At 39.6% G+C, this 11,703-nt stretch overlaps 2 protein-coding genes across 2 annotated transcripts; both read right to left on the bottom strand.

Moving 5' to 3' along the window:
- Positions 1-1,162: 1,162 nt before the first annotated feature.
- msgn1 (mesogenin 1) lies at positions 1,163-1,636 on the bottom strand. Its single transcript, XM_036550305.1, has one exon. The coding sequence runs from the start codon at positions 1,634-1,636 to the stop codon at positions 1,163-1,165; it is 474 nt and encodes a 157-aa protein (XP_036406198.1).
- Positions 1,637-3,462: 1,826 nt separating this feature from the next.
- On the bottom strand, positions 3,463-11,288 carry LOC118792452 (flap endonuclease GEN homolog 1). Its single transcript, XM_036550306.1, has 13 exons — positions 11,128-11,288; positions 10,735-10,927; positions 10,450-10,626; positions 8,587-8,697; positions 8,409-8,482; positions 8,158-8,243; positions 7,361-7,511; positions 7,027-7,063; positions 6,863-6,943; positions 6,525-6,655; positions 6,248-6,309; positions 5,372-5,521; positions 3,463-4,889 (listed from the first exon to the last, which is right to left on the bottom strand). The coding sequence occupies exons 1-13, from the start codon at positions 11,286-11,288 to the stop codon at positions 3,463-3,465; spliced, it is 2,841 nt and encodes a 946-aa protein (XP_036406199.1).
- Between the last annotated feature and the right edge of the window lie 415 nt (positions 11,289-11,703).

Raw genomic sequence — 11,703 nt, forward strand, 5'->3', positions numbered from 1 at the left:
CTTGGTTGGCCTATGAGAATTTATGTGGCGCCCCCACTGCAATTTTTGGAGTCTTATTGGTGGGATGAAAGGTCTCTCCTCGAACCCATGTTTGGATAGAAAATAATCCTATGTGTGACAGCCAAGGAGGTGCCCATCGGAAGGGACAGAGATACAGTAATGTGAATGCAAAGAGAATCTTGAAAAGTGTAGGCTCGGGTAATCTCTACCTAAAGCCAGACAGATGTCATTTGCGGCGTATAATTTGCCCTGTCGGTAACAGCATGTCGCCTGTAATAAAATACAGCAACTTTCATCAATGCCCTGAATGAATTGTTGTGGTACAATAGACCTACTACGCAAACACAAATGCATGCAATATGCCATATCCTATATCACAAGGGGATAATCACATAACCTCTATCTTTTCGGTCAGATTAACGATTTAATGGCATACAACTGAAATATTTATTTCTGAAATTGTCTGCGAGATAAAGAGAACCTTTTATTGGGGTGGGGCTGGGCTATGGTTTGGTGATGTATTTAAATTGAAGCAGCCTGGAGGAACAGATTAGGGCAAAGATACTATCTGACAAAGTAAAATATGAGCGCGTTTTAAATACAATTGCTTATGCTCTTTTAAACCTGGGTACTTACGAATTCAAATTATTTACCTTGAGCTACGACATGTTGCAGTCACTTATTCAAAGCGACTGGATAACTACTGGCTGCTGATCAACCTGTTATTAAACTTGGGTTTCAGCCCAATTTTCTGTATAGTACGTCGGCTGAGATTATGGAGTGACATAGTGGTAATATGTAACAAAAATAAGATAAAATAATTATAATGTTAAAACATATTTTATTTGGCTTGTTTATTGCAAAATGGTTAACACGCTAGCCTATATAAACTATTCCGACACACCTTTCAAGTGCCATTCAAGCAAATCAATTATATACATTAGGCAAAGGAAGACAAAACTGAAGTTTGAAGTAGGCATAATCAAGAACGATTAAAACACATATTATTATACTAAACGAATTCCGTCAGATGGAAACTGTCCGTTCAGGTTCAAAAGCAGCAATATTACACTGAACTCCATCCATCTCTGTGCATCAGCATTACGTAGTTCTCTCCTCGCTGAATTCCAAGTCTCTGCGTAAATGTGGTTTACGTAAATAATTACGTACTACTGAGAAGGTCAGAAAGTTCATTGATATATTGGATGGTGTATTTCAGAGTTTGGATTTTTGTTAAAGGTTGACCCCTCTGGCTGTAGTCCGGAGGCAGGTAATCACGGAGCTGGTGAAGAGCATCTGCCAAGCTTCTCATCCGCATCTTCTCCCTCTCACTCGCCTTCATGCGTCGCTTGGTGGACATCTTTGGCTTGGGCGGCTTCTTGGGCGACGTGGAACTGTGCTTTTGCTGGGGACACGGGAAATTCAAAAATGTATTGCATCCACTTGAGCTCGTTGGTGTTTCTGGTGAAGAGCACATTGAATCGAGCGATGACTCAGGAGACGCGCACTGAGGTGAATCCTGGCCATCTTCAAAAGGCTTCTTATGGGTCCAGCAGTCCCAGTTTGAGAGTATCTTTGAAACTACCATGTCAAAATCCCCCTCCAAATGAATGATATCACCAGACAGGTTATCCATTCCGAAGTATTCCGGTGGTCTGAGGAAAAGCCGTCGAAAGAGAGCACTTTATACCGGCGGAGTGCTCCTGAAGTTTATGGGTTCACAGCTCGAGGGAAAGTTCAAAGAAAACTCAAGTGCTAAAATGCAACATTCCTGAAAGACTGCGTTCGTTATCACCGAGACGCGAATGGCCTTAAATAGACGGCTAATGTGTAATAGAAAGAAAAATAATTACGTTCACTTTTGTAGAAATAGCTTTTTAAGTCGGCATGACTGTAATTATCAGCCTGATGTGAACAGACTAATGAAGAAAATGAGCTAATACACCTGGGCTTTGGATATATAATTACGAGCAGAATAGGCCGCGTATGCCACACACTGACCATGACGTAGGTGTGAGTCAGTGGGCTGCTTTGTTTATGTATAGAGTGCAATAAACAGTGAAACTGGGATATGATCATAGCTAATTTAACATTGTATATCCACGTGGGATTAAAGAGATCTACAAATCAAACAAAATAAAAGCTGTAATGGCGTGGATACGTCCACTTTTATATGTGTCTAACGCTTATACCTCGTTTGTTAATAGTCGGTCGATGTATGAAGCATTTTGCCGTTCACAGCCAATAGCTGTATAGATAAGAAATAGGCGACTCAGTCCGTTTTGTTAAAAGGAGACGCGCAATTCCCCCCAACAGCCAGTATGATTTTTAAAAAGACGTTATAATTGCAGGCTATCGCAATAATTCAGACTTTTATAACCACTTTGAGATATCAGTTGTTTCTCATATTAAAATTGTTGACTAGAACGGCTGAATTGCGAATTTCTGTATTTTGAAGCACTAACAGTGGAGTAGACGTTAAAAATGTTATTCAACGTGAAGATGTTGAAAGTACACACTACCGACAGGATTGACGTCAAGATTGGATTGCACAACTGTCCAAATTCAAACGGCGACACAATTTTTATATCCAGTTGATTGTCAAGGATTCACATACGTACATTATGCTTAGAAAATAGCTTATGCATTCTTTTTGATGTTTTTTATACGAACGCGTCAGTTAAAAGCAGCTCTTTCATGTCAAATTAGGTGTGTATTGCGTCACCATTGATCAAGGGATTCCGACACGAACTAGTTATAACCTCAGCGCTACTGATAAAACAGTGACGGTGAAAATCCTTACACTTTAGCATGGGAAGCAACACTTTTAACTGTGACATTAGGACACTGATGAGACTTTCATCTCCAATGCTTCACATGTAGAGCAACTAAAGGAGTAATTCTGAGTCTGATTTATATCATTGTCGAATTAGTTTTGTAATAATATATGAAATTACAATAATGCCCACCGACCTGCTTACAGTGCTGCATAGCTAAGGTCAACGCTTTTCAATTTATTACATAATATGGCTCTCAATATTTCATATTTCTACAGAATATTCTCTCAAGCACTGCATGAAAATGGTTATTTCTATGTAATGACTAATTGCAGATCCCCAATTAATCCCCAAGATCCCCAATTAACTCACACTTTCAGCCAGAAAAAGCTGCATCATCAATGATTTTTTACTTTGTGCAGGGGTCCTTACAGTCCCCATACATGCTGATGAGAGAACAAAGATGGATTTATCTCATTCTTCATAAACAAACATTTGAATACTAATTTAAATAAACAATCTGTATACTCATGGTTAAATACTCAAATAATTGAATATTCTGTGTAATTCCTAATGCAAAAGCTTTAATTGATACAGCACGGCATGACATAAAAACACAATTAAAATTTTAACTCTACAAATGGTTATCCTGTAGTAGACATCGGAGACCCATTTTTGATCTCCATTACTTAAACTTGAGTTTAAGCCTTTCTGCTAAAGGCAGTGGGCTATCAATAGAAATTACAGAGTCATCTCCTTTGCTTGTGTTTGCCTGTGAACTAGAAACAGGGTTTTGAATAAACACATCGTCACCACCAACTGCTACCCAACCCCTTGACTCAACTGGTGCACATCTGCCCTTGTCTTTTTCTGAGGCCAAAGGCTGTGAGTCACAGCCTGCAGTGGTTGATACTGTCCTTAGTGAGTTAGTTTTGGTTGGCTTCAGATTATAATCATAGAGGTATGGACACCTTTTTCTAGCTTTAGACTTGACTGTCTTTCTCTGTTCTCCCATCTGTACATTCTCTGCATCACTGTTCTCACTTGAAGAACACACACTAGCACAGACACTCTTCTTTACAGCCTGCATCCTCCTGCCTTTATGATCAGCCTGACCACTTGGATCACTACTACTTCGCTGAGGCAGCACATTAGGAACTCTGTTTGCTTTTACAAACTTTTGTTCTGCTAAATGTTGTGCTGCTTTAGAGCCTTTAACTTTCAGTGTTTGGAGGATTGTGTCTGTTTTCGAGGTGGGGCCATCTGATGTTTGTTTAACAGAGGCTTTCTGACAACGAACTGGTGATGGTTTTCTGACAGGCAATTGTGGTTCCTGTAACAGAATAGCTTTACTGCTGTTTTTAGGAGGTGTATTTGGACCTCTACTGTTGGCAGAGGTACATTCAAGGGGATTTAAGGACTTTGACTGATCCATGTGTGTTGCCTCTGTGCCAGTATGAGTGTTGTTAGACACAATGGTGTTCTTTGCAAGAACTCTCTCCCTCAGTGAACACTTCGTCAGAGTCACTGTAGCTTGTGGTGCTGGGAATCTCATGGTGTGCAAGACTGTAGGTTCAATTCCAGCCGATGCTCCTGTGTCAGCGGCTGTAAGCTTCACCTTATTAGTGTCACTACAGCCTTTGACAGGTGTTAGGGGGTCAGCAGGAGCAGGCGCTGTACATTCAGTGTTTTGGACTCGGGGAGATGGAACGGAGCTGAAAGACATGGCCTCCCAGTCAATGTCACTCAAGTGTAGCTCTTCAATCACTGCCGACACCGAGGGGGAGGATGCAGAGGGAGAGGGTGCAGGCACTGGAGATTGCAACGAGAAAACAGGAGACAGCACCTCTTTGATACAAATTCCCTGTGGACCCCTCAACTCTTTGGGATTTTCATTGTCCTCTTTGTGTTGAACAGAGGACTGTGGGAAATCCAGCGGTTTCTGGGCATTTCTGTTGTCAGTAGTAGTAACTGTGGGGATTGTTGATGCAACAACGGCAGATGTTCTCACTTCTTCGATGGAGGAACTGCAAATCGTCAATTGAGAAAAAAGATCCGAAACCCCATCAGGGTCATCTGGTTTCTTTTCCTTTCTTTTGGTCTGTTTCTTTTCTGCAATGAGTGAAAAGAATAAGAGTCAAGAGACAGTCCAGTGCAAGTAGTGTAAACCTTGTCCTTAGTCAAACAGCTGTTACAACTTTTTTGCAAAACCAACTCCAATGCTTATTAAAGCTAAAACTGTAATTTAATTGAATGTAACTGTCAATTTGATACTTTGTAGTAAACTTGGAAATGGAGGACCAAGTCTGAAACAGGCTGCTACCGACAGGAGCTATATGTGCCACCTCTTCTTAATCAAAGCCTTTTAAGTGAGTGACTTCACTGGCAATCATGCATTTCGAAGTGTCAAGGTACTGAAGTCCTCAGAATGTCGCAAAACGTGGAGCCTTTGATCAAAATCACCTAAAGAGCTTTAATGGGGCTTGCAAAGCCTGCTGGGTGTTGGCTGCTGTTTCCTCTAAATGGAAGTGCGTGTAAAAACCATACTTCTGTGCTTGTTTTCCTCTAAATGGAAGAGAGTGTAAAAACCGTACTTTTGCGCTTGTTTTCCTCAGCCTCTTCCCTCTCCTTCAGGAACAGGTCCACAATGTCTGGGTATGCAGCTCGGAATAACGACTCCTCCTCCACCGTTCTGACCACGTCTTGGCATTCTATCGGATGATCATCTGCATACACGTAGTGATCTGTAAGGGAAATGACAATCCTGTAAACCACAGAGTTGAGCTAGAATAGGCACCACTGTGGCAAAAAATGTACTACTTTTCAAAAAGAGATAATTAATCCATTTAAAAGTCAAAGGTTGTATTTCTGAAATACTTTTTAGGATAAACACATATTTCAGTCTACTCCTTGAAAAGGTTATCTACCCAATAGCAATGAAAACCATCTGTGGAGAAAAATATCTTATCCATATCTCAGCTGGCTTAGAAGCAGAGCTGAGCATGGTGGGGTGTTGGGGGTGTTTGACAGTTTCCCAGTGTGGAGAGGAAGCAGACTTGTCACCTCCTGGTCCTGGGACCGATCTGTCACCTCTCCCCCGTCATTTATTCAATCTCACAACGAGACTCCAACAGACCACATGGAGACTGGCAACAACTTCCACAAGGAATACACTTCATAAGTCTGCATCTCTGGTGTAAAAATTGATGCTACTTTAATTTAGAAATAGGTGGTCACAGCATGCACAAGGGTCATTCTTCACAAAGAATGACCCTATAGTGGACTGAGGGTCATATTTCATAAGATGACGTGTTTCTTGAAATTTTCAACATTTTCTTAAGACACAATTACACATACATGTAATTCAAACAGTAATTCAAGAGTATTCAATTTAGACATTAAAGTATGCTGTCTATCGACACCAGTTTGTTAGCTACAAATAAAAACTAAAGACAGAAGGGTTTTCTGACCAGGTTTCTTCCAGATGACCTCAAAGCTTGCAATTCCATTCCTTACACGAGGCTTGTATATTCTGTTTAAGGAAAACATTTTTAAGTAAAAAAAAAAAAAACAGTACAGCACAGTATTATTAAATTCTAGGAATTACTCAAAGTGGAAGTTATTTAAACAGACTATGCTCCACATCTCTTTATTCTTTTATACAGAACACCCATCTGAACATGAAGTATACATGCATATTCAAAGTGATAATGACAAATATTAGACATACTGGTTGAAGCTTCATACCGTACTGGCTGTATCTGTGTGGCGTTTCCTCTCCCACATTGTCTGTTCATCATCTCTGTATAGGTCATCAGAACTAGGACCTTCTCACTGGTGTAGGATTTTGGCCACTCCATTTTTTTAAAAGCAAAGTTCTAAAGGATGAGATGAAAACATCTAAAGACCTTTTTTAATGTAGGAAAATTATACTACTGTAAAATAAGGAGGTGCTACTCAACTGTGTACCTGTATTTAAATTTGTATAAAAATCTCTCTTTTTATCTTAAGCATAAAGTCATTAGCTGACGGTGACAGACTAAAAAAATCAACTGCTATATAAATATATACATAGACTGGAATACCTGCATCAGCAAAAGGTTTGGTTTTCGTCTTGTGACATTTTGAATCGGTTTGTCCTTGGATACAAGGAATTCATTGATTATCTGAAACACAAAATTAACAGCGAAAACAAGTCAAAACTTTTTTTTTTTAAATTTTGCCAGATTTCCAAAATACTGATCATTACCTCTGTGAAAGGGAATCCTTCGCTTGCTAAAGTTTTCCTGTTGAGAGAAAAAAAATTAGGCCACAAAAATAGTCATCAATAAAGTTTGCTGTGAGTAGGACGAAGTCAATGATATACACTGTGACCCAATATCATTAGTACATCAATAAAATAAGAACACTCTCCTCTTCCACATAATGTCCAGTGACATCTTCATTTGCTACCACCTGCAATGTGTTTATATGTCACCACATATGTGGTAGAAGCATACTGTACCCAAATTTGTGTATTGCCAGCATGTTAGATCACTTTTTCTTTGGAGCATTGGGATACTTTTATCAGGTAGAAAACTCACCTTTTAATGCCCGCCTCCACCGAGCCGGTCTGCTGTGCTCCTTCTGTCCGATGCCAGTCGCAGGGACAGGAGTAATCATAGTCCTGGGGCTCACAGAACCGCTTGCTCCCACATAACGTGCATCCACTGCGCTCGTGAGTCTTTGCAGAGCCTGATCAGATATGAAAGAATGATGAATCCAGCCAAATGAAAGTTTGGGTTCAAGGAAAACCTGATGGCGGGGTAGCATATGTGAGCAGCAACAAGAGTGAGCACGTAACATGCCTTTGAGAAACTTAACAAGAGTAAGGGTCTTATAACACTCCAGTACAAGGCGCTTGTTGTCTCCCCAGCAGGTCTGGAACAAGGTGAGACTACACTAAAGGTATTTTATTCATACATATAAAGATACATCCATTTAAAGGTGTTCAAGGCATTGAAGTAGCATTAATTTTTCAGATTCGCAATCAATGCATGTGTAACTGGCTCATGACATTTTTCATTGAAAATATATCCCAGGCCAGACTGAACACACAATTACATAAGAACCCTTTAAGAGACATAAGGAAATGTAGAAAAGCCCTGTTTTCATGAAACAGAATTTCTTTGGTAAAACACAACATTTATTTATCATTAGCAGCACAGTTTTTTTCAAGAGAATTACAAGACCACGCTGATATACATAGGGGATTGAAAGCAAATCTGTGGATCAGTTTTTTTTTGATAAGGAAAATTTCAGATATTGCCCTTCACCTCTAAACTTCACACCCTTTATCAGTGAGAAATCAGTGCGAAAGGTTTATTGGGGGTAAACTCACCAGGATGGCGACATACAAGGCAGTGAGTGACCTTTTTCACAGTTTGTTTCTTCATTTCCTGACCCTCACTCTGCCACTGAACGAACCTGGAATTACAGCACAAGGATGAGAAGCCTCTGTAAGTGTGTTGTCAGCTGCTTTTTTTTTATCTTAAATAAAATGCATGTGTTGTCACTGTGATTTTTTTTTTTTGGTTTTCACTTCAAATGTACATGGAACAGTTGGTATAATTTGGAACTTTCTGTTCTTACTTTTGCAGAAGTGTTTGGCCTTGTAGAGTCTTTATCAGCTTTAGAGTTTGTTCTTTTCCAACACCTGATACACCCTGAAGGAGAGAAACACAAAGCTTTAGATCAAAGATGTTTTCATTTTTATTGATGCCCAGTTTTTTTCCAGAAAATTTAAAAACAGCAGAATGTGGCTTCATACCTTGGGAAGGTAGTCACAACCAAGAAGAACTGCTAGACCCACAAGAGTCTCTCGTTCCAGGTGAAGCTCCGATCGGACTTTGGGCATCTGATAGCAATCCACCTGGGGATCCTAAAATTAGACAGTGTTGTTGTGTATTAGGTGGTTGAACGAAAACAAAGATGGATGTCCTTTGCATTTTCCTCCTTTTTCACCCAACTTTTTTGATTGCCAACTTTACAGTAGGTGCATCTCACAATGACACAATCTGCACTGTGTTGGTCAACAGGCTGATGTAAATGCAATCTTCAGATACACACAAAATGACCAAACATGACCAATTTTCACACAAAAAGTTCCACATTACACTACAGTGAAGTGGCTGCTAATTGAAGGATAGGTGCTATGCCACTGACATCACCCTATCAACTCGCAGGCGCCTGAGGAATCACTAGCTGCTAAGAGAGGTGTGACGAGAGGACCCTGTGCAGGAGTACAATAAAATAAAGTTACATTTTCAATTCTTTTTGTAAAAGGTCAGTAATGATTTTAGTGGGTGATTTTAATGTGATCTATGTTGTCAAAAGTTTAATTACAAAAATAATAAAATTACTGGCTTGATGAGTTTCGTATTTTACCGCAACATGAAATGTATATTTATGCAAATGCAAACAATAATATAATGAATATAAAAGAATATGTAATATTGTAAAATTCATGTTCTCATGCATGGGTTTAAAGGGTACACTAAAATTAATTTGTAATATTCAGTTGCCAGTGGAAACGAGAAAACAAATCTTTTCCTTCTGTTAAAATTTAGTGTAGTGTCATGGGATGAGTAAGAGCACTTTGCAACCACTTGCAAGTGATTCACGTCCAGTCCACCTTCAAAAAATTTTTTTTCAAGTTAATACTGTCTTCATTTCAGAATAGGACAATACAAATAATTTTGAAAACACCTTTGCAGTTCCCTGTTCTCTGGAGAATCTATAGGTATGATGTGCAAACTGCTGTGGTCTTGCTGTCCCTGTTTGTTAACTGGTAAAAGCACCATGTACCTAAAGTAGAGATGGGACATGGTGAAAGTGTTGCATCTATCTACTAGATACAGTTAATCAATTAACCTTTATTTGGTATAGCGCCCAGAAAAAACGTTACACTGAATGGAAACATCAGCATGAACTCCAGACTCCTTGCAAAAGGCGATCAAGATAGACTCTTTGAACTGCCTTTTTCCCCATCACATATTTCATATATATGTTATGATGACACATGGTAATGACAGCCTATCACAGAGCAATGAGAGAGGGTACAGGGACTCTGTATCCTACCAGTCATAAATGTATGCTCTGGAGAAAGGTGGTGGAATGGGTGAACCAGTCTGAGTTCAGGACTCTTTGCTGCTTTGTTGTCATTGGACAGGCCGAACCCTTTGTGCTCTGCATTAAGCAGCACTCAACAAATGATGGTGTTTTGAGCATTACATGAAGCTAAACTAAACGTCAATACTAGCGTTTAGTTATGAAACACTTATTATGAAACTAAATAATAGAATGTATATACATTTGTTAAATAAATTATTAAACGCTTACATGAAAGATAGACTTTCATTTTTACCTCACTTTACTGACTGACTGGCTTTTTTGTCTAAAATATGAATCCACCTATTTTTGGTGTGCTTAAATGGTGTGTTTACCCAAACAACAATCCCTAAAAGCAACTTAACTGAAAATACATTTTACAACCTTACTCACAGTGACTACCAATGACCTGAAAGAACATCACACCTCTGAATTCAATGAATCATCAGATCAAACACTAAGTGCTAGATTTCACCCAGGTCCATACTCTGGAAGTCAAACTGAAGTTAGTGAAAAACATTACCTTGGTGTTCATGTTGAAATTTCGGTAAACTGTCTGAGCTCCATAGAGAAAGGCATCGCCGTCATTAGTGATGCACCCATCAACAACTCCGACAGAGTCCAAGTAGGCACACATGGCTTCGGCCTCTCCTGCTGCAGTGACCCACGGAATGCCCAGACAGTCCAGCATTTCCGCACACTGTGGAGAACAATGTTTGATTCAGAATTTCTCCTAACTCCTCTGAGGAGTCATCTAATACAGTCAGATAGTTTATAAATGATAAATACCCTAAAACGGCACTCTAACCTCTTTAAGGACAGACTTGAAGTGGGATCTGTTGGTCTTTGTTGTTTTGGGGGCAACCTTCTTTGAGGCCCCAAATCTCAGCTGATTCCTTTTGCACATGGTCTCGGCTTTTATTTTGGGTGCTTCTCCTTCCATTACAAAAATGAGCTTAATGCCCATTTGCGTCAGAGATAAGACTCTGAAAAACAAATTTCTACAACAAGAAGAAAGGTATAACTATGGTGACAATAGCATGGTTAACCAGCCAGATTATTACAAATTGGAGCAAATTCTCATGAGATGTCCTTCTTCTCAAATGACAACAGCAACAAAAAAAAAAAAATCATAGTAATTATGTTACTCATTTATGCCTGTAAAGAGTGTACTGGGACCACTGCATGTCAGAGGACTCACCTTAGGTGAGGCTTGAGGACTCTCCCCACCATCTCTTTCACTGCTTGGGCTTCACAGACCCACAGACTCAAATCTACAGCCAGGGTCTTGCCACTGAGGTTGTAGAGAGGCACTGACTCCCTAACTGGTTCCAGGATGGACCATAACTCATTCACACCCATTGCTCAAGCAAGGGACATCCAGGTTGCCTGCATAAGAATTGATTGATTAATATAGCCAGCTAATTGATAGCTAGTCAGTGCATTCTCTTCTGCAGTGTAGTAAAGCAGCTAGTTTGCAAGATGGCTAGCTAGCTATTTCTAGTACTTCCCTCTCCAATGCAACACACTATTTTCATTAATATATTGTATCAATACGCAAAATACGTACAAATAAACAGGAGGAAGTGTACTTTATATTTTGCTGCAGTTAGCTTGCTAGTTAACACTACAGCAAAACGACAGTAGTTAGCTAGCTGTGTAGGTTTCTAGAAGTAGTTTGCTAACTAACTAGCTTACAACAACCAATCATTATGGTTAGCCTGCCCACTAGCAACACATTTTCAGACTTTTTATTTATTAGAATTCAGCGACGAGT

Source organism: Megalops cyprinoides, chromosome 17, assembly GCF_013368585.1.
Source record: "Megalops cyprinoides isolate fMegCyp1 chromosome 17, fMegCyp1.pri, whole genome shotgun sequence".
NCBI lineage: Eukaryota > Metazoa > Chordata > Actinopteri > Elopiformes > Megalopidae > Megalops > Megalops cyprinoides.

Coding starts and splice junctions, on each gene's coding strand:
- LOC118792452 (XM_036550306.1), bottom strand. CDS start 11,288: ATGGGTGTGAATGAGTTATGGTCCATCCTGGAACCAGTTAGGGAGTCA. Junction 10,928..11,127: donor GTCCTCAAGCCTCACCTAAG/GTGAGTCCTCTG, acceptor TTCTTGTTGTAG/AAATTTGTTTTTCAGAGTCT. Junction 8,483..8,586: donor GTTGTGACTACCTTCCCAAG/GTATGAAGCCAC, acceptor TCTCTCCTTCAG/GGTGTATCAGGTGTTGGAAA.
- msgn1 (XM_036550305.1), bottom strand. CDS start 1,636: ATGGATAACCTGTCTGGTGATATCATTCATTTGGAGGGGGATTTTGAC.